Source organism: Desmodus rotundus, chromosome 3 (genome assembly GCF_022682495.2).
Source record: "Desmodus rotundus isolate HL8 chromosome 3, HLdesRot8A.1, whole genome shotgun sequence".
Taxonomy (NCBI): domain Eukaryota; kingdom Metazoa; phylum Chordata; class Mammalia; order Chiroptera; family Phyllostomidae; genus Desmodus; species Desmodus rotundus.
Window position 1 is genome coordinate 201,828,607 of NC_071389.1, and position 23,087 is coordinate 201,851,693.

The 23,087-nt window shown below is 59.7% G+C and overlaps 4 protein-coding genes across 17 annotated transcripts; 3 read left to right on the forward strand and 1 right to left on the reverse strand.

Annotated features, from left to right (window-relative positions):
- The first annotated feature begins 2,359 nt into the window (after nt 1-2,359).
- CIMAP1B (ciliary microtubule associated protein 1B) lies at nt 2,360-4,560 on the forward strand. 2 transcript variants are annotated; one of them, XM_045187260.2, is made up of 7 exons: nt 2,360-2,436; nt 2,819-2,957; nt 3,132-3,335; nt 3,578-3,682; nt 3,825-3,946; nt 4,077-4,217; nt 4,375-4,560. In XM_045187260.2, exons 2-7 carry the CDS (start codon nt 2,849-2,851, stop codon nt 4,462-4,464), a joined length of 771 nt encoding a protein of 256 aa, XP_045043195.1. In that variant the 5' UTR covers nt 2,360-2,436; nt 2,819-2,848; the 3' UTR covers nt 4,465-4,560. The 2 variants fall into 2 exon arrangements, with proteins under 2 accessions (XP_045043195.1, XP_024435435.1); XM_024579667.3 differs by having other exon boundaries at nt 2,362-2,957.
- Nucleotides 4,561-4,570: 10 nt separating this feature from the next.
- Nucleotides 4,571-8,397, forward strand: TYMP (thymidine phosphorylase). 3 transcript variants are annotated; one of them, XM_053919853.2, is made up of 10 exons: nt 4,571-4,821; nt 4,929-5,152; nt 5,309-5,511; nt 5,932-6,030; nt 6,442-6,571; nt 6,898-7,016; nt 7,465-7,627; nt 7,710-7,940; nt 8,025-8,165; nt 8,240-8,397. In XM_053919853.2, exons 1-10 carry the CDS (start codon nt 4,586-4,588, stop codon nt 8,395-8,397), a joined length of 1,704 nt encoding a protein of 567 aa, XP_053775828.1. In that variant the 5' UTR covers nt 4,571-4,585. The 3 variants fall into 3 exon arrangements, with proteins under 3 accessions (XP_053775828.1, XP_045043192.2, XP_053775829.1); XM_053919854.2 differs by having other exon boundaries at nt 4,618-4,745; XM_045187257.3 differs by lacking the exon at nt 8,025-8,165.
- Nucleotides 8,398-8,611: 214 nt separating this feature from the next.
- SCO2 (synthesis of cytochrome C oxidase 2) lies at nt 8,612-10,613 on the forward strand. 2 transcript variants are annotated; one of them, XM_024579291.4, is made up of 3 exons: nt 8,612-8,741; nt 9,415-9,487; nt 9,770-10,613. In XM_024579291.4, exons 2-3 carry the CDS (start codon nt 9,474-9,476, stop codon nt 10,584-10,586), a joined length of 831 nt encoding a protein of 276 aa, XP_024435059.2. In that variant the 5' UTR covers nt 8,612-8,741; nt 9,415-9,473; the 3' UTR covers nt 10,587-10,613. The 2 variants fall into 2 exon arrangements, with proteins under 2 accessions (XP_024435059.2, XP_045043194.2); XM_045187259.3 differs by lacking the exon at nt 8,612-8,741 and adding an exon at nt 8,925-9,065.
- A 131-nt stretch (nt 10,614-10,744) lies between these two features.
- On the reverse strand, nt 10,745-23,024 carry NCAPH2 (non-SMC condensin II complex subunit H2). 10 transcript variants are annotated; one of them, XM_045187254.3, is made up of 20 exons: nt 22,788-23,024; nt 18,180-18,281; nt 15,414-15,469; nt 15,236-15,317; nt 15,090-15,158; nt 14,885-14,964; nt 14,651-14,805; nt 14,332-14,415; nt 13,791-13,921; nt 13,117-13,188; nt 12,830-12,896; nt 12,350-12,457; nt 12,210-12,263; nt 11,995-12,065; nt 11,826-11,919; nt 11,657-11,728; nt 11,496-11,551; nt 11,319-11,420; nt 11,079-11,222; nt 10,745-11,012 (listed from the first exon to the last, which is right to left on the reverse strand). In XM_045187254.3, the coding sequence occupies exons 1-20, from the start codon at nt 22,893-22,895 to the stop codon at nt 10,872-10,874; spliced, it is 1,848 nt and encodes a 615-aa protein (XP_045043189.2). In that variant the 5' UTR covers nt 22,896-23,024; the 3' UTR covers nt 10,745-10,871. The 10 variants fall into 10 exon arrangements, with proteins under 10 accessions (XP_045043189.2, XP_045043188.2, XP_024435050.2 ...); XM_045187253.2 differs by having other exon boundaries at nt 11,079-11,228; nt 11,496-11,548; nt 11,657-11,725; nt 22,788-23,023; XM_024579282.3 differs by having other exon boundaries at nt 11,079-11,228; nt 11,496-11,548; nt 22,788-23,023.
- Nucleotides 23,025-23,087: the final 63 nt, after the last annotated feature.

A 23,087-nucleotide genomic window follows, 5' to 3' on the forward strand; every position in this document is an offset into this window, starting at 1 on the left:
GTTTGGGGTCTGCTGCTGGTCTGTCTGCTGCCCGCTTTTCATCTTTCCCTAGTATTTTCCTCCTATCAGACACCCGCCTGCTCTGCCCTCGGAACTCCTGCGCATCCCAACACCATTCTTTCGCTCAGAAAGGTGGAGGCCATCTTGCCTGGGCGAATGATTTTCAAATACCCAAATTCAGTAAAATATTTCACATATGAAATAAAGTTTGCACCACCAAACAAAACCCAAATAAAAACTCTTGGTGGTCATCATGCAACTGAGTGAACGCATGTGGCTTCTTCTGGTTCTGGTGGCTCTGGTGTCACCGCCCATCTCAGGCCCACTGCTTGCAGGGAGAAGCGCAAGTCGTCCAGGAGAGGACGCTGGCTGCCTGGCCCTGAGCTCGGAGGAACCTCAGGAGGCGAGGAAACCGAAGTCCTCTGAATCAATGTTCACTAGAGGGTAAGTGATAAAAAGTTGCTAACTGGAAACTGACATAAATGCTACTAAAACTCAGCAGTAAGGTTTAGGGGACGTATGGGGCTGGCCAAAAAGTCCATATGGTTTTTTGTGTAAAAGACACAGTTTTCGTTTTCACCAATAACTTTATTCATTTTGGATACTTTGAGTACGTCGCTCTCTCCTGTGTGGCAGAACACTGATTGTGCTCAATTACTGCCTCAGTTTGATCGCTATCACCTGGTAACCTCACCTGGGCTACCCGAACACAGAGCATCGGCCCGGGAGAAATCTCCAGCATGAAACTTCACAAACCACTTTTGACACGTTCCATCTGTCACAGCACCTGCTCCACACACGGCACAAATCTTTTTTTGTGTTTCAGTTGCGTTTTTACCTTTCTTGAAATAATAAAGCATGATATGCCAAAAATGTTGTGTATTTTCCATCTTCAATATTAAAATGGCTACACAAAAATTCACCAATTTTGATGTTTTTTTAAATGCACGCTGATGTGACAGCTGTCACAATACAATCTAGCAAAATTGTTTTGAATGAAGTTACAGACAACTAAGTGCTCCTAGAGCCAGCTTACGGGAAATGACTAGACAACCCATTATGTATCTATTTTTACCTCCAACCTTCTTTAGAATTGCTGGGTTCGCCAAGATAATAAAAAGCAGATTAGCCCTGGCAGGTGTAGCTCAGTTGGTTGGAGCACCCTCCCAGACCCAAAAGGTTGTGGGTTTGATTCCCAGCCAGGGTACAAACCTAGGTTCCAGGTTCAATCCCCAGTTCAAGCACATACTGCGGCATGTACGACCCCCCGACCAGTCGCCTCCGAGAGGCACCCAATTGATGCCTCTCTCACATGGATGTTTCTCTCTTGCCCTTCCTCTCTCTCTAAGAAGCAATGGAAAAAATGTCCTTGGGTGAGGAATAAAGAAATTGTAAAACATGCGGATTAACTTCAGCACTCTGATTTCTTTTTATTTCTCTGCAGACGATGCATCCCCTATGCGCCTCCCCCTTTCAGCCCTCAAGAGGCCCCATGGTGGCCTCAGAAGAGTGGAGCCCAGCAATCCACCCTGGTTCTCAGTCCTCAGCTGACAAAGCTCAGCACTCACTGGGCAAAGGCCAGGCGCCCAGCAGACGGCCGGACGCCCCTTCCTGCCCTTTCTCCTCTAGCGGCAGGCCAGTGAGTGCCAGGCTGGGCAGAACAGACCCACTTTCAGTTTACTTCACTGTTCTTTTTCCCACTATTTGTAAGATAAATACCGTGTTCATTTAAGGTTTTTCTTCATTAATAATGAAGTCATTCAAAGCTTTGTTTTCCTCTGAACGCAGGTTTAGCTGTGTCCTATAGAGTTGGGCACGGAGGTATCTCTACCTTCGCAGTTTTACATATAGTTTGAAACTTCACCTTTGGATTTCTCTTTGATCCAAGGTTGTTGTGGGTTTCTTCCAAGGGAATTTACTAACTTCCAACCACTTACATTTGCTTTTCTTTTAACACTTGATCAGAGTTGTTGATCAAGTCGTGTGTCCTCGCATGCCTCCTTATTCCACGTGCGTGGGATTCTCTATGTGCGCGTGGCCCACTACATGCTTGTTTTTTGCAATTATTCCACGGACTTAAATAGATGCAAAGTTCTTTCTCTACACATAGCAACAAACTGTGCGTGCCGTTTGTATTATTCAGGCTTTTTATTCTCTTACCTGTTTTTTTGACTATACATCTGTTCACTTATGGAATGGGTGTGTTGAAATCTGGGGAGGCGGCTGGTCAGCGGCTCCCAGTCTGGAGCCAACTCCAGGCTCCAAGGCTGAGAGGCCGAGGGTGGCGGTGCGGGGAGCGGGGAAGGGGGGGCGGGGACGGGGGGCGGAGCCGGGGCGGTCAGTCCCGTTGCCAGGAGGCGGGACGGACACAATGGGGTCTGGGAGTTGGGCCAGGCAGGGGTGGGAATCCGGGCACCCCGCTGGCCTCAGGATCAGGTTAGTGCATCGGCTTCAGGGGGCACCCCCTCCGGGCGCCAGTCTTCCAGTGCCTCTCCCCCACTGCAGTACCTTCACCTGGCGCCCTCAAAATGCCCTGCGCCCCAGGACCCTGGGGGATTCCCTTCCCACGGAGTTTAGTCCGAACTTGGTGCAGGCCCACATCCCCCTTACTGAACTCACTCGGTTTGGGGGAAGGGGATGGGAGGTGGCCCTGGACCTCGGTCCCTGCCCTGCGCCCCCCACCCCCAGAGCCGGGAAAGCTCGCGTTTGTTTTCCTGGCTCCTGGGATACGGCGGAGCCCCGCCCCCGGAGTGGGGCAGCGAAGTGAGTCCCCTGCGAGCTTGGGGAGAGGGGCCGGGCCGCCACCTTCTGTCCACAGGTGCTGCAGGCCGTGAGCACCTGACGCGCCATGGGCTCGAACGTCTGGGTCGGTCCTTGGCGGCCTCACCGGCCCCGCGGCCCCATCGCGGCGCTGCACAGCGGCCCGGGGCCCAAATACAAGCTTCCCTCCAACACGGGTACCAGCGCCACGCGGGGCTGTGAGAGGTGGGGGTGGGGAGGAAGGAGCTAGTGGGTCAGTGCCTTGAGAGGGGGCCACCATACACCCCGGGCAGGAGAGCAGGAAGTCTATTCTGGGGGGACGAGGTGGGGGGCTGTGCCGGGGCCCAGGGTGATGCTGAGACACCTCGCAGGATACACCCTGCACGATCCGTCGCGGGCCCGCGCCCCCGCCTTCACCTTAGGCCTGCGCCTCCCCACGCAGCAGACCTCGTACGGACCAGGGCCCAGCCACCTGGTGCCGGCGCGCATGACCGTGCGCGGCCGCGACAGCACCCCTGCCTACTCCATCTACGGCCGCCCGCGCCAGGCAGCGCCCAGCCTCACTCCCGGACCGGGTAAGGACCCCTGGGACCCCGGCCTCCCCAGTGCCAAGGAGGCCAGCCTTGAAACCCTCCACCTGATCCCCAAGCCCAACCTTGGTACCCTAACGCTCCAAACTCGGCTCCCCTGCGTCGGATCTCCAAAGAACTTCAAGCCCCACCGGGTTCTGACAAATCGTGGCTGGGTTTCCCCTAACGATTAAGGCCTAATCCCAGAACCCCAGCCTGGTTACCTATACCCCTGGTCCACCCCACAGGAAGGTACTTCCCAGAGCGAGCGGGAAATGCGACGTATCCCAGCGCGCCTCGGCACACCATCGCCCCCAGAAACTGGGGCATCCACACGCAGCAGCACACCCCAGGTGAGACCACGAAGGTTCCGGCCCCGAGACCCTTCCCACCCCGACCCAGAGACACTCTCCAGGCGCTGGGGCGACGCGGCACTCCCAGGGGCGGGGAGACCCTGGCCCGTCTGCAGACCCACACCCTGCTGGCTGCTTCCAGGTCCGGGGACCTACACTGTGCCCTCGCTCCTGGGCCCACGCGTCATCGGTAAAGTCTCGGCCCCAATTTACTCCATCTACGGCCGCAGCGCAGTAGGCAGCGTCTTCGAGGACCTCAGCAAGGTGGAGGGGCTGCGGGCACGGGGCAGCGTTGGGGTCAGCCAGGCGGACCGCAGAGAGCCAGGAAAGGGCGGGGGCCGGGGGCCGGCCGAGAAAGGAAGCCGGACCCAGCGCCCCTTCTGCTATCCCTTAGACCCCAGGCCCGTGCGCCTACCACGTGGTGAACCCTGGGGTCTACAAGTCTCGCGCCCCTCAGTTCACGATGCTGGCGCGGACGTCGCTCCCCAAAGACAGTAGCCTGAATCCCGGGCCCGCAGCCTACAACGTGGACCAGGTGATCAGGGACAGGGACAGGGGCAGACGTGGGGCGACGAGGGTCCAGGCTCAGGACGGAGGGTCTGAGGCCCGAGGTCGGGAATGGGGGTCCGGGCGTGGAGCCGCACGGGCGGCTGCTCCAGGTCAGCAGCCAGGTCAGTCTCCCGGGTCCACAGCACCGGAAGCCTGGAGGCTGGAGCTTCGGGATCCGGCACTCGGACTATCTGGCCCAGACCGTGCCCAACGTGCCCAACACGGACGACTGATGGGCCGACGGCGCGGCGCCACAAACGTCTGCTTAAAGCTTCCGGAGCCAGACTCGTGTCCGCCTCTCTGTGCCCGCGCCGGGTCGGGGGCGAGCTCGGGCGGGGGTGGGCACTGCTCGGAATGGGCGGGGCTCAGCTGGGAGGGCCCAGGAAGTCCCAGGGATCTCGCAGACCTTGCCCCTGGGGTGGCTCAACCTTGAGCCCGTTGCGGCGGCTGGAACCGCAGGGCGGAAGCGGGCTGGAACCCAAGCAGGAAGGGCGAGGGCTGCTGTTCGGGACAGGTACGGCCCGGGGCCCATATATGAGGCTGAAGGGTAGCCAGACACGCACACACGCGACACAGACACAGTACAAGGGGTAAGGAGGGACACGAAAAACTCGGGACAGGGTGGGGACAAGTGCCCCAGGCCGCACCGTCGGAGGCAGGGCGGCAGCAAGTTCTACCGGCGTCTCGCACCTGGCAGGCCTGGAGCGATGGCGACCCCAGTGACCTCAGGACCCCCGGCACCCACCCCAGCGGGTGATCTCTCATGGGGAGGGCCCCGGAGCCCCCCCGACACACCGCCAGAGCCCAAGCAGCTCCCGGAGCTGATCCGCCTGAAGCGAGATGGAGGCCGCCTGAGTGAGGGAGACATAAAGGGCTTCGTGCGCGCTGTGGTGGACGGGAGCGCGCAGGGCGCGCAAATAGGTGTGTGGGGCCAGCTGGGCACTCCTGACTCCAACCCAGAGGCTGACTTCCTGCCCCGAACTCACCACAGCACCCCTCCACCGCCACCGCCCCCAGGATGACCCACCACTGTGACCCACCCTTCATGCTGCCTACCCCCCTGTACCCCGTGCCTAGGGGCCATGCTCATGGCCATCCGACTGCGAGGCATGGATCTGGAGGAGACTGTGGCGCTAACCCAGGCCCTGGCCAACTCTGGGCAAAAGCTGGAGTGGCCAGAGGCCTGGCGCCAGCAGCTGGTGGACAAACATTCCACAGGGGGAGTGGGTGACAAGGTCAGCCTGGTCCTGGCACCTGCCCTGGCTGCCTGTGGCTGCAAGGTGAGGAGATGACACTCCAGACCAGACACTCTGACCTCAAAGAGTCCAGCAGCTCCCAACCTCTAATTTGGTGCAGACAGAGCCCCCAAAGACAGACCCGGGGCTTCTTGCTTCCCCTGCCTCCCCCCCCCTCCCCGGCCCCCCGCCCCGACAGAACTTGGTTCCTCTTCCCATCAGCCCCTGTAACAGGACCAAGTTATTTAGCACCCCTTCCCCTTCAGTACCCCAGATAGGACCCCCAAGGGAAAAGCTTGATACTCCTGCCTCAGTCTCTGAAAGCCCCCCAACCCAAACCAGGATATTTCTCTTCTATTCCCTCCCCACCAGCTGAACACCCCCCACAACCCTTAGTAAATACTTAACTCCTGAAGTCCTGACCAGGGAAGGAAGGGGTCACCTGCAAGTGCCCCCGTCCCACAGGTACCCATGATCAGTGGACGTGGTTTGGGGCACACAGGGGGCACCTTGGATAAACTGGAGTCTATTCCTGGATTCATCGTCATCCAGAGCCCAGAACAGGTACATGTGGGCCACTGATTAGTCATTGACCTGCGCTACTGATGGAAGCATTTACCAGGATCACTGATGGGTTATTAGTCAGGGTAACTGACAGGGACATTAACCAAAGTTATTCCTGCATCGTTGGGCTTCAGTCAAGGTTATCCATGGGACTTTGAGTCATTAATAGGGACTTGTTCAAAGTCACTGATAGGCCTCTGATGGATCGTTAATAGGCCATAGGACATTGATCAATATCCCTGATGGGTTGGGCCAATCATTAATGAGGATTTATCAGAATTGTTCATAAGTCACTGGTCATGGTTTTGGACACCTGTCAGGGTGGCTGGTGAGTCCTCAGTCGGGGTTAGTGGTAAGGTCAGTCAGAGGTCATGACCGTCACTGGGCATCCTGACGGAAGGGGTTTGCCAGATGCAAGGTCTGCTGGAGAGAGTGGGCTGCTGTATTGTGGGCCAGAGCAAGAAGCTGGTTCCTGCGGATGGAGTCCTGTATGAAGCCAGAGATGTGACAGCAACCGTCGACAGCCTGCCCCTCATCACAGGTGACCTGACCCCATGGTCCAGGGTCCACCTTCTGCATGTGAAAAATCCCCGACCTCTGATGGAACATAAGGGGTGTTCTTACCAGGGGACTGCGAGGCCTCCCCCAACCCCAGGGTTAGTGTCCCCCCATCACAGGATGTCTGACCACCAGTGCAAGAGGGAGTCCTGGCTGATTCACAGTGGTCCAGCCCTGGGGCCCCCATCACAAGGGACTTGACCCTCAGTGTTCAGGGTCCCTGACTCCTCATGACAGTTGACTTGAGGCAGAATGCCTCCAGGAAGTGCCAGGCTGCCCTTTACCCCCAGCCCCCTGTGCCTCCCCCAGCCTCCATCCTCAGTAAGAAGGCGGTGGAGAGCCTGTCTGCTCTGGTGGTGGACGTGAAGTTTGGAGGGGCTGCGGTCTTCCCTAGCCAGACAGAGGCCCGGGAGCTGGCAAGAGCCCTGGTGAGCAGCTGTGCCCACGGGCCCTGTGTGGCCTCGCTGATGGGGGGGGAGCCTCCTCCTGTGGGCCCAACTACCCCTCAAAACTCGAGCAGTCTGCTCCCTGTGTGCTCTCTCAGTCCCCCTCTACTCAGCAGCCCTGAGTCACCCTGGCCTCTGCCAGACCTGGCTTCCTTGCTGCCAGTCTGTCCTTCACGCCCTTCCCCCACTCAGTGGCTTTACCCAAGCAAGGCTGACCTGGCCTCAGGTCTGGAGAACCTGCCATGGCTCTCCGCCCCAGGCCAGGTACAAGGTATTCCTGACCCCCAACACCCAAAGCCTTCTGTGAGCCCCTCACTCCTCAGGAACTGGCAAGCAAGGGTGCAGCACCGGCTGGAGTCTGATAATACGCGGGCTATAAGAGGCCCCGCGGGACGCCGGGCAGGGGCCACACTGAACTGTGCCTCCGCAGGTTGCTGTAGGGGCAGGCCTGGGGCTTCGGGTTGCAGCGGCTCTGACCGCTATGGACAACCCCCTGGGCCGTAGCGTGGGCCACAGCCTGGAGGTGGAGGAGGCTCTGCTTTGCTTGGACGGCACGGGGCCACCGGACCTGCGGGACCTGGTAACTAGGCTCGGTAAGTGGACGGGTAAGACGTGTGGGGACCTGAGTTACGGAACCACCCCCGCTGCACCTAAGCCCCGGACTCCTGCCGGCAGGGGGCGCCCTGCTCTGGCTCAGTGGACAGGCGGAGGCCGAGGAGGAGGGCGCCGCCCGGGTGGCTGCGGCGCTGAACGACGGCTCGGCCCGGGACCGCTTCGAGCGAATGCTGGCGATGCAGGGTGTGGACCCGGGCCTGGCCCGAGCCCTATGTTCCGGAACCCCTGCGCAGCGCCGGCAGCTGCTACCCCGCGCCCAGGAGCAAGAGGAACTGCTCGCACCCGTCGACGGTGAGCTCCCGCAGACCCACGCCCCACCCCCGGTCCTTCCGTTCCTAAGTCCCCGCCCCTGACCCCGCCCGCCCCATCCCGCAGGCACAGTGGAACTCATTCGGGCCCTGCCGCTGGCGCGCGTGCTGCACGAACTCGGAGCCGGGCGCAGCCGCGCCGGGGAGCCGCTCCGACTCGGGGTGGGCGCTGAGCTGCTGGTCGGCGTGGGCCAGAGGCTGCGCCGTGGTGAGCGCGGATTCCGGCCCCTCCCCGCCCACGGATCGTCCCCGCCCGCTAACCGCCAGTCTCGCTATCCGCAGGGACACCGTGGCTCCGAGTGCACCTGGACGCGCCGGCGCTCAGCGGCCCACAGCGCAGCGCCCTGCAGGAGGCGCTCGTACTCTCGGACCGCGAGCCCTTCGCTGCCCCTTCCCCCTTCGCTGAGCTCATCTTGCCGCGTACCAACGTGCAGCAATAAAGCCCGAGAACCGCAAACCCGTTTCCGCGCCTGGCACGCTGCAGAGAGGGACCGGAGGGCGGGACCAGCCTGCGAGAGGGCAGCTCAGAGAGAGGGGTGGGCCAGCTAGGGGGCGGGGCTACATGAAGCCCCCGCCCAGACACGTGACTTCGGTGGGCCCCACCACGGTCCACACCGCACGCTGCAATAAAGATTGCGCGTGCGCGGCCCGTTTACGCGTGCGCACTGGTGTCAAGCGCAGCGACCCGGCATATCCTTGTTCCGCTACGGACGCTGAACAAGGGGGGCTGCGCGCTCAAGGCCGTGTTCCCAGACTTCAGGTCCCCGACTCCGGACGGCCCGAGGTGTGTATCCTGGGAAGACCCAGGGTGCAGGGGACGGAGGGGCGGGCGGGCATCTGGGGCGTGGTCGGTGCATGACCGCCACTGGGCAGAGGCACGTTCCCGGAAGGTGCCCGGGAAGTGTCCGCAGGTGCCTTCGCTTGCCAGGCCCGTCTCGTGCACCGCCTAGAGCCGGTCCCGTGAAGGAGGAAGTGAGCACAGAGGAGAAGGGACATGCCTGAGGTCACCGGCCCAGAGCCTGAGCCAAGAACAGTGGGAGGAGGGGCGCAGGCCCAGCCTTTAGGGATCCTCGAGAGGGCCCTCAGCAGCAGCTGAACGGGTCAGGAGGTACTCGGACTTCTACCTAGTACACCTCCAGAGGTCCCTCAGAAAGGCACGGTCACCAAAGCAATGGCGGGGCGTGGGCTGCCATCGGAAACCTGGGTGTGAAGAGGGTGGGTTTTGTGGCAAGTGAAAACCTTGTTTCTGCGCCCGTGCGAGTGCAGGAAAAAAGGTTCAGCCTGGGTGGCCCGAGGGATGGCACAACGTGGGTGGAGACACGGTTTCTGAGGGTGGGGGAAGGGGCCAAAGCCCGTGGCTGAAGTGGTCTTTGAAGTGGAAGGCACAGGAGTCAGTCTTTGAGAGTTGAAGCCAGACTCACCAGCCTCTGCTCTGACATGGGGTTTATTGCAAACAGATACACACGCTCAGGAATCTGGGGAGCCAGTGCATGTGGAATGCTTTCCATCAGCTCAGATGCTGCAACACAGGTGAGTGCGGCCGTCTGCAGCTGAGGAGGCTGACAGGGGCAGGCTAGGGAGGGACATGACATAAAGGCTCCCAGCCAGTGGATTGGGGGACAGGCATGGACCTGATGATGCCTAAGCTGGAGTTTGAGGCTTCAGAGGTGAAGCGGTTCTGAGCTCAGCAGAGCACTGGGTAGTCAGTTGGGGATGCTGTGAGCCCCCATGTGGAGTTGTCTCTGGAGTGATGGGAGACAACCCAGAAGGCCCAAACACCTTCCAGCTCCTGACACCTTTATTCTTTTCCAGGAGCATCAGGCCCATGCTGCTGCTGCTGGTTCAGATACCCAAGGCTCGACATGGGCTCTCTCAGCTCAAGCCCCCAGCCCTCCCTAGGACCCCTGGAGGCAAGGCCTTCCACATGAGGTGCCAGCTCTTGTCAAGGCAGGGCCCTGCAGAGACAGGCAGGCTGGGCAAGCCCCAGGGCCCTGGGTTGCGAACTAGGCTGCTAGTCACAGCCTTGTTTGGGGCTGGCCTGGGTGGGGTCTGGCTGGCCCTGAGGACTGAGAAGGAGAAGTTGCGGCAGCAACAGCGGACAGAGGCCCTGCGGCAGGCCTCCGTGGGCCAGGGTGACTTCAGCCTACTGGACCACTGGGGCCAGGCCCGATGCAAAGCTGACTTCCGGGGCCAGTGGGTGCTGATGTACTTTGGCTTCACTCACTGTCCCGACATCTGCCCTGACGAGCTGGAGAAGCTGGTGCAGGTGGTGCAGCAGCTGGAGGCTGAGCCTGGCCTGCCCCCCATCCAGCCCATCTTCGTCACCGTGGACCCTGAGCGGGACAATGTTGCGGCCATGGCCCGCTACGTGCAGGACTTCCACCCACGGCTGCTGGGCCTGACCGGCTCCGCCGAGCAGGTTGCTCAGGTCAGCCGCAGTTTCCGTGTGTACTACAGCGCCGGCCCCAAGGACGAGGACCAGGACTACATTGTAGACCACTCCATCGCCATCTATCTGCTCAGCCCCGACGGCCTCTTCACAGACTACTACAGCCGGACCAGATCTGCTGAGCAGATTGCAGACAGCGTGCGGCACCACATGGCTGCCTTCCGCAGCATCCTGCACTGAGTCAGGTCAATAAAGGGTGTGGTGGAGCTGTGTGTGTGCATGAGCTGTGCCAGCTGCCCTTGGAGGCCGCAGCACGAGGGGCCTGGCTGCTGGCAGGGGTCCTGGAGGTGGGCAGCCATCCTATCTTCTCTGCACAGAGCAGAAGCCTTTCTGAGGGGTAGGTGGGATGACAACACTTTATTAGGCTGGGCCAGCCAGGAAGCACGTGTGGAGGGAGCAGGTGTTGCCCAATGTCCGTGGGGGACAGGGCTTCCGGGCCCACCCCCCAGTCCCAGCACTCCCCACTCAGGGCTGAACCATGGAGGGGGCGGCATAGGTCTGGAAGCGCTTGTGAGCCCGCTGGTGTGTGAGCAGCCTTAGGGACATGGTGTCCACAGCCGCCTCCAGCCCCGGCTGCTGGGTGATCTCTACTGTGTGGTCATTGGCCTGTAAGAATAGTGTGTCAGAAGAGCCCAGGGACCACTTCCCTCCCAGCTCCCAAGAGCCACTCACCAGCTGCAGGGAGGCCAGCATGGCACGACACACCTCGAAGGCAGGCTGGCCAGCCACCAGCTTCGCAAAGGGACACCACTGGTTGAGCTGGCTGAACCTCGAGACCACCTGGTCCCCGTAAGTGTGGATGTCAAAGGGCGCGTGCTGCTCCTTCAAGGGGAGGACACCGTCCTGAGGCAAACCCTGCGGGCAGCAGGGCAGCTCCCATCCCCGGGCAGGAGCCGGCCCAGCCCCCCTCACCTGCTCCTGCAGCAGGGGCTGGATGCTGGTCTCCCAGTCCCTGACACGCTGGCTCAGCTCTGTCTCCTGGACAAACTTCTGAGATGTCGTGATGAAGAGTTCCTATGAGGGCCCAGGAGCTATAGCCTTCTGTTTAGGGGGGGCCCCCAGCTCCCTACCCACTCCGCCGGAGCCTACCACGTTCCTTCGGACTAGCTCCTCGTAGCTCAGGGACGCTGGCATGGCCTCTGCTTCTGGGAAAGGAACAGCTGTGAGCTGTGGGCCACACCCACCTCTCCCTCCCCTATCCTCAGTCCCTCCTCCTGGCCTACTGGTCAGCAGCCCACTCCCAGACCTACCCAGGTCTGCAGCTTCCACAGGCTGTGCCCCCTCAGGTTCTGTGTACTCTTCAGGCTCTAGAAAGTCATCTGCTGGGAGACCCGGCGGCCCCAGCAGGAGGCAGGTCAGCCTGCATGCCTGTCCTCAGCTACTCTGCCTACCGCCCTGCCCCACCCCACCTGCACCCACCTGCTTCCCCCAGTTCTTCCAGGGAGTCCTCCAGGCGGTCCTCCTCTGCAGGCCACAGCCCCTCCTCGGCTCTTGGCAGCCACTGCTCAGCCACCTGTGCAGAGACTGTGAGGCCACTGCCATCTCCCACCCCTGGGGCTGTGTGGGGTCCACCGGGGCCAGTACTTGCCTCCCTCCTCCGCAGTTTCTGAAGGGTCTCCAGCTGCTCCCTCACGTGTCGCCAATACAGGACCTCCATGTCTGTGCACAAAGGCCTCGTGAGGGGCTCCGTACCCTGCCCAGCCCTCCCCAGCCCACCCAGCACCTTGGCGTCCCCGGGTGAAGGGGGAAGCGGGCACAGCATGGCATCATTATCTCTAAGAGGACGCAGGGCCCCAGTGTCACCTGCAAAGGACGGGCCCTTTCTCCGGGGCCGCCTGCTGTCGGCGTGGTCAGCATCTGCAGGAGTACCAGGTCATTAGGAGCCAGACCAACAACCCTTCTGCCCCACGTGTCCTCCTGCCTGGTCCCTCACACCCACTCACAGGTGGCCAGGTACCACTGGTGGAAGTCCTGCAGCTTGGCGGCACCCTTCCTCTTGCGCTTCTGCCCTGGTGCCTCCTCCACACAGGCAGGCACTGAGTAGGGCCTACCTGGAGGCAAAGAAACGGCGTCTCAAAGCACAGCTGTGGGCCCCAGGGCCCATAGCCCACACCAGGCTCCTGGTGGGTACAGGGCACACCCCACCCACACCATCTGCACTCCAGCAGACCAGCCACAGACCCTGAGTGGAAGTGTCCCTCCACCCAATTACTTTTTTTTTTAAGATTTGTTTTTTAGAGTGGAAGGGAACAAGAAACAAAGAGGGAAACATCAATGTGTGGCTGCCTCTCATGCACCCCACACTGGGGACCTAGCCCGCAACCCAGGCACGTGCCCTGCCTGGGAATTGAACCGGCAGCCTTTTGGTTCACAGACTGACTGGCACTCAGTCCACCGAGCCACACCAGCTAGGGCCCAATTACCTTTCTTGAAGGGCTTAGAGTCCAGAGAGTTGAAGGGGTCCAGGCTCTGCCAGGGGTCTGGCGTCTCCTAAGCAGAGAGTGCTTAGGGAAAGCAGGGATACACACCCTCCCAGCAAAGCCCCCACTGAGTGCAGTGACAGCAAGGGAAGGACTGGCCACACTCAGTCCAGGGTGCCGACGTGGAGGGCCTCGCTCGGGCAGGCAGGAAGAGGTGGGTGGTGAGGCCTCAGGCGCACCCTCCCTGCCAGCAGGGTCAGGGATCTGGGGTCTGGGCCCCACTGCCTCACCTTTGGCCGAGACACAGGCTCCAGGGCCTCTCGCCTCTCCCGGAGCTCGAACCTCCTGGGCTGGGCAGTGTTCTACAGAGAAAAGGCCAAGGGATGCCCCCTCCTCTGCTCTGGGGGAAAATACCCTGCAGAGACTATCTTTGGAGGCAAGAATTTCGAACACTTTGCAAGGACTAAAAAGTAAACCCTCTAAGAAAAACTTTAGGAAATGCACAAACTAGTAAACTAGTGGCCATGGGGAAAACAAAGAACAGGGTAACCTGATAAATACCCAGGCTGCTACCAGCCAAAATGAACAAGTGAACATCGTCTACTTAGGTGGCAGGTTTGCCTTGGGATAGGTGAGACTTCTGAGCTCTAGGGCTGGAGCACAGAGTCCTTGGGGCCGAGGGAGGCAGCCAAGGCCTCAGAAGAGTCAGCTCCGGAGACCAGCTGCCCCGCTGCATGGTTAAGTGCGCACACAGGGCTCAGGCCCTTGGAGGCAAGCCCACCCCTGAGGAGCAGCATCCGCCCTGCTAGGGAGAGGGGAGGGACGCGCAAGGTAGAAGGGCCCAGGGAGCACAACCCTGGGAGCACAACCCCGGGGCTGCCTTCCCAGACTGAGCGTGGCTGCTGCAGACCTAGGGCTGCCCAGCAGACAGCTTGGGCTTCGCAGGCCTCAGTGTGGGTCCCACCTGCTGCGGGCTCTTGGGCTCCTGGGGCTCCAGAGGGACCTCAGGGGCCATGGCCTCAGGGAGCTCTGCTGCACCCTCTGCATCCTCATCCTCACCCCCGCCTCCGGGCATCGGGCCTTCTGGAGAGGTGCCTGGGCAGGGGAGTGAGAGACCTGTCAGCCCAGAAGAGCCTGAAGGCCAGACAGCAGGTGGGGGCCGCCCCTCTGGGCCCGAGAGGCCGTCCCCCATCTCGGCCTCATCTGCCGACCCAGAGAACAGGGCAAGGTGTTTTACGCTCTCCTTGCCATGCTGCTGTCTCTCAGCTACTTTCCTTTTTAAATGCTGCCATCTGTGTCTGCCCAGAGAAGAGGCCTGGGGACGGGCAGACAGGCAGCAGGACACATAGAGGCAAGGCCTGGCCTGGGCGCACAGGGCCAGCTCTGAGGCGTCACTGCTCCCCATGCCTCCCCCGCACAGGCGTAGTGGGGCAGGCAGGCTGGGCCTGCTGAGCACAGAGCCACATCCCCGCTCCACCTGCAGGTCCACTAGGATGACTTCTCACCTGGCTCCTGGGACCTGCTGGGCACAGCGACCGGACTCTTGCTCACAAAGACTTCCATTGGCTGCTCCTCAGCCCTCCCAGCCTCTGGGAGAAACGGGGGTTGGACAAGTCAGCCTGGGCCCTCCTGCAGAATGTCCCTCCCAGGGGCCCTAAGGAGCCAGGGCTGGGGAGGGCAGCAGGTGGCCAGGTGTAGGGCAAGACTGGTGATGGGGCCAAGCGACCAGCTCCAGCAGGCCGGTCCATGGAGCAGGTGACAGGGACTAGAGCTGGTGGGCACAGGGTCCCCAACAAGGAGCCCAGCCCCAAGACCCTTCCTTACCACGCAGTCCCACACCCAGGCCCTCACCCTTCCTGGGCAGCAGGGTCTCCCTAGGGGACAAGCCCTCTGGCTCCAACATGAAAGCTCCTCTGGGGTGAGGGGTGCATGTATTCATCCTGAAATCCTTCCGGCTGGCCAGGACCTCCCCCTGACAGCTGTGCAGGCAGAAACACAGCCACTGCAGAGACCCCCTTGATGGTGCCCCGCCGCCCTGCACCAGGCCCAGACCCAAACCTGTACAGGGGGTTGTTGTTCTTCTCCATCTCATCCAGGGCTACCAGGGCCATGGGCAGGAGGGGGACGATGACAACCTCCTACACAGGGGCCGAGAGAGAGTTGAGCTGTGGGTCCCATGGGCTCCGGGTGGGCAACCCATATGCCACACCATCCAGCACCCTCCTAATTCCACTCGGACCCATCCACGGGAAGGGGCACTCACAGTGGGGGCCTGCTCGTGCCTCAGGTCCACATTAGCTCGGGTGTCAGGCAGGTCATCCAGTGACAGGAACTGGGGGGACACAGTGGGCTCAGCAGCAGCACCACCAGCACACAGCGGGCAGCAGCCCTGCGCCCAGAAAACCTCACCTCATCCTCCACTGGCTGGGCGGCCCTGGAGCTGACATCCCTGCCAGCCCCGTCTTCCCGCACCAACAGCTGCCTGGCCCGCCTGGGAGAGAATTGATGTGTGGGTGTGTGGGGGCTGGAGGCCACACAGCAGGGGGGCACACAGGCTCCTCCTCCGGGCTCCACCTCCAGGACTCACCTCTTGCCAGAGATGAAGTCGAGGGCCTGGTAGACCAGCGAGTAGAGGTACTCAACCTGGAGGCCAGAAACAGGAGGTGAGGCCACAGGAAGGAGCCCACTCTCAATGCTCCAGGGTCCTCCCCAGGACTTTCCAACCCGGACGTCCAAGCAGAGAAGCCCACTGCCCCCTCTGAAACCTCCAGCACAAGTCCTGCCACTGTGGCCACCAAAGTGCTTCTCTGGTTGAACAGAATTACTCCCAGAGCTGAGGCCCCTCCTCTGCCCCACACTTGACACAGCAGCAGGGGGCTCTCTGGAGGCCGGCACCCCCCCCCCCCCACGCCTCGTGCAGCCTACACACCAGCCTGCGTGCGGCGGCACAGTCCCACCCAGCACCCCTCCAGCCGCAGCCTGGGGGGCCCCACCAGCAGGGTGTGCGCCAGTGCTGCCTCTGGGCCATTTCCCCGGGGCAACAGCACCTGGGAGCACACACAGCCCCCTCTGCTCAGCCTGCCCTCTCTCTCATGCACCAGGCACCAGGGTGAGCAAGAGATATGGTGGGACAGTGCTTCATCTCAACCTGCCTGGTTCGGGTGCCACCACCACTCTGTTTGTAGGAGAATACACTGAGGGCACACTCTCCCTCCCAGAACATGCCTCCCTTCCCTCTCCTCCTCCCCCACAGGCCTGTGCCTCCTAAACTGTTAGAACCCCCAGGAGACTTGCAGCCAGGGAAACAATGGGCAGCGGAGCTTGCCCGGCTCAGCCCCGATCCCCGGAACCATCTCCAAGGCCCCCTTTCTCTGACTTCCCAGTGAGCTGACAGCAGCCACGCCTCAGCTCACTCCTTTAACTGTGACTTCTAGTTCTCAGTGAGCCAAAGCAGCCCGCCTGGGCTGCCACTCCTCCTACCCTCAGCCCTTCCTTGTTCCCCTGTCCCCAGCTCTAATGAACGAGAGAGAGAATAAGCTCAGACTCAGAAACACAGTAACGCAGGGCAGTGCGGGGCCCAGGACCGGCACCCTGGGTCTATGAACCTAGTGCTGTACTATCTAACACAGCAGCCACCAGCCACACATGACTGTAGCAATTTAAATTAACTAAAAGTTAATAAAATTCGCCCTGGCTGGTGTGGCTCAGTGGACTGAGCACTGGCCTGTGAACCAAATGATCCTGGTTCAATTCCCAGTCAGGACACATGCCTGGGTTGCCAGCCAGGTCCCCAGTAGGGGATGTGTGAGAGGCAACCCCACATTGATGCTTCTCTCTCCTTTCTCCCTACTTAGCCTCTCTCTAAAAACAAATAAATCTTTTTAAAAAGTTTAATGAAACTCAAAATTCAAAATTCCTTAGCCATACTAGTCATAGTTCGAGGGCTCAGCAGCCAGGTGCAGCCAGCAGCTCCCCTATCTGGCAGCAGGGACCCGGGCCACACCCAGCACTCTGAGAGCCCAGCTGGCTGATGAGCCAGGGCCCGCAGCCCCAACCTCTTCGCTGCAGGAAGCACCCAGCTGGGCCTGCCTGTCTGCCTGCCCAGCAGTTCACCAAGGGTCTGCGCTTGCACAGTCAGTTGCAGACATTCCTTCTTAGGACAAACACAGGACACAGGAATTCGATTTAATGGGATTATCTAGGACAAAGATCAGTAATCCTTAGACTGTCTTAATATTCTGAGGTGCCCAGAGGCTCATCCACCATGTCCTGTGCCTGCTCAGCTGCAATCACATCACTGTCCCTTCTCTGTTGGCTTTGGACCCGGCACCAAACTCCCCAAAATCCCTGAGCTCAACTTCTCTGCATCAGGCTTCACGTCTCCCTCCAGCCCCCACCCCGCCAGCTGCCCCTCCGCGGTGGGGCTCTGGTTTTCACTTCTGCTGTCCCTGAGGACGCTTTAAGAAACCCTGAGGCCTGCACTCCCCCTTGAGAGCACAGGGGTGCCTTTCCCGCCCCGCCTCTCCCCCACCCCCACGTCCCCTTTACCCTCCTCTCCCCTGAACTCCAGGGGCCCCTTCTTTTGCATCTGTCATTGGTTTCCTGAGCCCATGTCTTCTACTGTCCACTTCTTCTACCTCTGCGACTTCCTAAATGAACCTTCTCCTAGTTAAGAAAGAAAAGTGCGCATGCCAACACCACCCCCACCACAGTTCTGACTTCAGCAGTCCGGGTAAGGGCCAGCCACTGGGAACCGTTTGGACCGCAGCCTGGGTTCAGAGCCGCGGCTTCAGCTGCTGCCCAGTCTCTCCCCCTTTCCGACGCGCTGTCTGAAGAGGACTCTACGCTGACTCTGGGCACTTTCTCCTGCCTCTGGGTTCCCCTGCACCAGTGGTCCGGCCTCCTCTCCCTAACCCCAGGGACCTCCTAACTGTAGGCCTCCACTGATACTTGGAGATGCTTAGCACATGCATCCAATTCACTGAACTGAACATTTTTGGTCCCAGAAACTCTCCCCTGCTCGGACTCCCTGCTGGAACACTGTCTCTATGGCCTCTCCCCGACTTCTCCTCTTGCGGGTGCCCCACCCCTCACTGGCTTCCCCTCGGTGCTCCCTCCTTCCTGCTTTTCCTCTTGCTCTACAACAGGCTCTCAAGCTGGGGACCAGGCACTGTGGGCTGGATAATTCTTTGCAGTGTGGGGCTCTCCTGCACGTTGATGTATGTATAGAAGCAGGCCCTGCAATTTTAAATACAAGCTTTTTGTTCAGCATTAAAAGGTGGCGAGGAATGCAGGAAGGCAGGTCAGAGACGGGGTGAGCCTGCTCCAGCAGCACAGAGTCGGGGGCACCCACCTTCTTACTGTAGACACAAGCAGAGCCCTGGATGAGCAGCGCAGCCTCCACGAAGTTCATTGTGGTTTTGCCCTCATCAAAGGAAATGCAGATCTGGTCCAGCTGCAAGACACGGTCGGCTCAGTAGAAGCCGAGAGCGCATGTGCCGCATGTGCCTCTCCCCTCTCCCCTCGGCTGCCCTGCCGCCTCCTCCCAGCACCACGGGCTGGCGCCTGACTCGTCTCCACCAGCAGTCCTTGGACGGACAGCTCTGGCTCTGCCTGGGGCTTGCTGCTTGTCCGTTGTTCTGGGAGGGTCTTTGTGCTGTCCCCCACTCCCTGCAACCTCTGAGCTTGGTATTTGGAAGAGGGAGACCCCAAGTGTGCAAACCACAGACAGCCGGGCTGCACGCCAGCCCCCTTCTGTGGGTGCTCAGTGCAGCGCCAGTGCAAATCGGACTGGGGAGGGGGGACTGGCAGGAGGCCCTGCACCCCGGGGGCGGGCACTCAGGGGCAGTGAAGACAAGAGACAAAACGTGGGAGTCTCCATGCTTCGAGCAAAAAACTCAGGAAACACTTCCAAGTGAGTCCTCCCCCTTCCTGTGACCCCTGAACCCCAGCTCACATCACCTCTTCAGTGTCAGTGTCGGCTGACCCAAAGGCTCCCAACGGTTCCCAAAACGGTGCAGACCAGCGCCCTTCGCGAAGAGGCAGGGCACAGCTGTAGCTGCGTCCAGGTGTCTCGCAGACACCCACGCGTCCCCGATGTTCGATCTCCACCCTTCCCTCAGGACGTTCCCCACAGCCTGGCCCTCAACCAGCAGCTCTGGAAGCCCTCGCGCCTTGCGCCTTCGTCGAGCCCTCTGCCTGGAACCCGACCCCAGCGGGCTCCTGGCGCTTCTGCAGTCTTGCTCAGCCTCCGTGCAGTCCGGTAGGCTAGGCCGCCCCGCCTGGACTCCCTCCCTCCGCGCACCGTCAGCACTCAGGGTAATTCGAGCCTGTAGCTCGGTGCCTGATGCTGGTGCCCAATGAACGTTTGATGAAAAGCGATGACGTCGGAGCTAAGCCTGAAGACAGACCGATGTCTTTTGTGGTCCGCTTCCGGAGATGAAGGGACTGGCTTTTCAGGAAGAGCAACCATCACACAAAGGCAGTTTGCTGCCAGGATTCAACTGTTTAGGAAAATGAGTATCAGGCAAACACGCCCAAAGCGTAGGGCGCACTACGGAAGGTATTAGGCCCCAGGATGGCACCAAGAAGGGGCAGTCTGGGTGGACTCCACCAGGGGGCGACCTCTACTGATTCCTGAAAGACAGGGAGTCAGTGGGCCAGGAATGGAGGGAGGGAGAGGAGACAGGAGCTTGAGAGCCAGAAAGTCAGAGCAAACAGACATGTGCCTGAGAGGAGGGAGCAGGCAATGGGGGCAGCTGGAGTGGCCCTTCTCTTCAGTGACACTCTAGTCTCAGCTACTCCCCTACTCCCAGGACCTCACACTCCCTTCTCCTTCCGATGACTCCCGAATGCATACTCCCAGGCTGGACCTGCCATTGAGGCCCTAACCTGTATGTCCAACCGCCTTCTTCGAGTACCACTGGGATGGCTCATCCGAAATTCACACTGAACCAGGTCCCCCTGAACCCTAGAGGTCCCCTACCCACATCACAGCCCAGAAGCCAGGGTCTCAGCTCCCCGCTCCCATCCCCTGTTCAGCCCGGCCCAGCTCTCTGCCCCCTGTTCAGCCCGGCCCAGCTCTCTGCCGCGCCCTGACCTGTCCGCTCCTGTCCACAGAGACTGCCGTTCCTCCAGCCCTTCGCTCCCCTCCAGTCTACTCTTCACGCAGCAGCCAGCTCTTGTCTTCAGACACAGGCGGGACTACATCACGGTCCTCAACCCGAATGGCTTTCTGCCACTCTTAGAAAAAAACCCAAAATCCTAAGTGGAGCCTTCCACGCCGAGCAGCCTCCCTCTCTGTGGCCCGCTGTCCCCTGTGAGCTGCACAGCAGCCACCTGGCCCTCCACGGAGCTGGCGCTGTCCCACCTCGGAACCCTGAACACACTCTCTGAGCCTGGGTCATTCTTCAGCTCACTGTGAATGACCGCTCACTAGGCCGCTCCTTTCGCCCCAACCAGAGTGAGGCCCCCCAGTCAATCCTCAGGGAGCCCCCAACCTCCTTTCAAACCCCTCATCAGTCTGTGGTTGCGCAAAACACACACACAGTGGGCGGGGGCTCCGCTCTGCCACCCACTAGCTAGGACTCCGTGCGTGTCACTCAACCTCTCTGCAGAACTAGCACCTGTACCAGCGGGCCTTCTGTGAGGGCTGCGTGAGTCTCCAGGTCCAGAGCACACAAAACGGGGCTCAGCAAGAGCCTGTGCCGAACGCGTGATGTTTGTTACAGCTCCAGGGTTTACTGCCTTGGGATCAGTCCATCTCCCGCAAGAGTGAAGCGGGACTGCGGTCTGCTTGCCACTGTCCTCCAAAGGGTCGACAGGTTTTCAGCCAACAGTAGATATGCAACAGTGAGTAAATCAACAGATGAAAGAATTTAGCAATAGGGTAGTATCTGTTCTTTGAAAAAGAACATTCTGGTAGCTGTGTGGAAAATGAAAGAAGACAGACAAAACCTGAGTGAGGACCTGGGGGGTGGGATGGGCAGAGGTTTGGAAGAGCAGACACAGGAAGCAGGAAGTAGACCCACCAGGCACCCAAGCCCCCTGCTTGGGACCTGGGCCCACAGCAGCCAGCCCAGCACAGTCCTCAGCATTTTCTCAGCAGAGTGTGTCCAGCCACAGGTCCGTCATCATGTCAAGTGTTCATCTAACAAACATTTGTTCTGCACCTTCTAAGTGCTGGACATTGTGTTAAGCAAAAGGAAGAGAGTGTAAATATGGCCCCTGCCCTTGAAGAATTTACATTCTAGGGTGAAAACAGACCCTAAATAAATTAACAGCTTGTGTTAACAACATTCTAAAGTACATAACATACTATGACAGAGAGAACTACTCTAGATAGAACAGTCAGCTCACACTGAAACAGACAGAAAGGATAAGCAGCAACGGTGAGTAAAAAAACAACTGGGTGAGGACTGCACCCCAGTAGGAACAGAAAATATACTCTCAGCCAAGAATGAGCTCGGGTCCTGTAGGCTGACTGGCTCGCAAACACAAGTGAAGAGCCCCAGGGAAGGCTGAAACAGGAAGCAGGACCGGATTCAGAGCACGAAGCTTGGATGTCATTCTGAGAGCAATGGAACGTGTTGGAGGGGTTCTGGGCAGGGCAGCGTTGCAGCCTGGTGTGAACTTGTAAGTCACACTTGCTGCCAGACGGAGCTGCCGGATGAACTGGATGGGGCCAAACACAGTGGCAGGGAGCCCAGGAGAAAGAAGGTTTTACATGAACGTGAGTCAGATGGTGGCCTGGACCACAGGCAAGGGAGAACACATGGACTCGAGTGAATCCACGGGTGGACTGGCTGTGGCATGTGGGTTTTCACTAGAACAGCTCTGAGCATTCATTCACCTTTGGTTGAACAGTGGTGCCACTTGCCAAGATCAGGAAGACTGGGATTTGTGCAGGAAATAAAGAGCTGCGTGTTAAATACACGAAGTCCGAGATGTCTTGTGACATCTAAGTAGGATGTCAAGTAAGCAGCTGGCTACACAAAACAGAGTCAGAGGAAATATGCAGGATGGAGATATACGCCTGGGAGCTGGCCTCATACAGGTGATGTTTGCAATCATGGAAACAGATGAGATCGTTGAGAGGACACAAGTAAGGAAGTGGCCCAGGACCCACCTGAGGAACTGGACACCGTAGGTTGCTAGGTTGCATAGGGAAGGAAAAAAAAAGTAGGCACTGAAATCAGACGAAAATCAGAACCCAAAACTGTTTCAAAGAGGAGGGAGTGGTCAGCCCTGGCCACGCCGCTCTGTGAGTTACAGTGTCGTCCCCATATGCCAAGGTTGCAGGTCAGGGCACACACTGGAAACAACCAATGAATGCATGAATAAGTGGAACAAATCGGTGTCTCTCTCTTGCTCCCTCCCTAAAATCAATCAACCAATCAATCAATGAAAAAGGAGGAAGTGGTCAACCAACAAACGCTGCTGAGTTGAATCAGAGGACACTCCTAGTGTCCCCGGATTTGACAGGATGGATGGAGGTCATTATTGATCAGGACGAGAGCAGGCCCAAGCTTAAGAGTCAAAGTGAAGCGCAGAAATAGAGCGGACAGCTCCTCACTATGTTGCGCACCTTAAACTAATGTACATTGCGTGCCAGTTATAGTTAAACTTAAGTAAAACAAAGCAACTCCTACATCGCCATCCAGCTCTCTCAAACACCCAAACGTGCACATAAGTTCTATTCTATTACATTAATGAAAACGGTGGTCATCACCTACTAAATCGATTTCATGGTTCGCTAATGGGTGGCGCGCGACCCGTAATGACAGCTCCAGGCTACTTCAACAAGGGATGGTGCGCGGAGGCAGTGACGGGGTGCTGGGAGCCTCAGGACAAGCGCGGCCAGAGCGCCGGATGTACGGCCCCGGAGGCGGCGGGACGCCCAGCAGCCCAGGCCCGGCGCCCCGCCCGCCGGCCCCGCGCCACTGCCCCGGGCCGCCCTCACCTCCTCCAGATACTCCCCCAGCTGGGCCGCCACGTCCACCTCCCAGTTCTTGGTGAGGTCGCGGATGGGCTGCAGGAGGTGGGCGAAGCGCGCCTCCACGTCCTCCATGTCCAGGAGGGGCCGGGGCGGCCCGGGGACAGCGGAGCCGGCTTCGAGGGGGGCCAGGGTCCTCAGCCCGCCACTGGTTCTGGCGCCATTTTGCTGTTCCCGCCCAGGAAAGTACGCAGCGCGCGGCGCCGCGCGCACACCTATGACGTTCGCGGCTAAGCCGAACCCGGGCGCGGCGCGGCCGGCGCGCGG

Coding starts and splice junctions, on each gene's coding strand:
- CIMAP1B (XM_045187260.2), top strand. CDS start 2,849: ATGGGCTCGAACGTCTGGGTCGGTCCTTGGCGGCCTCACCGGCCCCGC. Junction 3,683..3,824: donor CACGCAGCAGCACACCCCAG/GTGAGACCACGA, acceptor GGCTGCTTCCAG/GTCCGGGGACCTACACTGTG. Junction 3,947..4,076: donor TCTTCGAGGACCTCAGCAAG/GTGGAGGGGCTG, acceptor GCTATCCCTTAG/ACCCCAGGCCCGTGCGCCTA.
- TYMP (XM_053919853.2), top strand. CDS start 4,586: ATGGGCGGGGCTCAGCTGGGAGGGCCCAGGAAGTCCCAGGGATCTCGC. Junction 5,153..5,308: donor CGCGCAGGGCGCGCAAATAG/GTGTGTGGGGCC, acceptor CCCCGTGCCTAG/GGGCCATGCTCATGGCCATC. Junction 7,628..7,709: donor GGACCTGGTAACTAGGCTCG/GTAAGTGGACGG, acceptor TCCTGCCGGCAG/GGGGCGCCCTGCTCTGGCTC.
- NCAPH2 (XM_024579280.3), bottom strand. CDS start 22,895: ATGGAGGACGTGGAGGCGCGCTTCGCCCACCTCCTGCAGCCCATCCGC. Junction 11,729..11,825: donor GGAAGAACTGGGGGAAGCAG/GTGGGTGCAGGT, acceptor CGGGTCTCCCAG/CAGATGACTTTCTAGAGCCT. Junction 11,229..11,318: donor AGCCCCTGCTGCAGGAGCAG/GTGAGGGGGGCT, acceptor CTCCCCTTGAAG/GAGCAGCACGCGCCCTTTGA.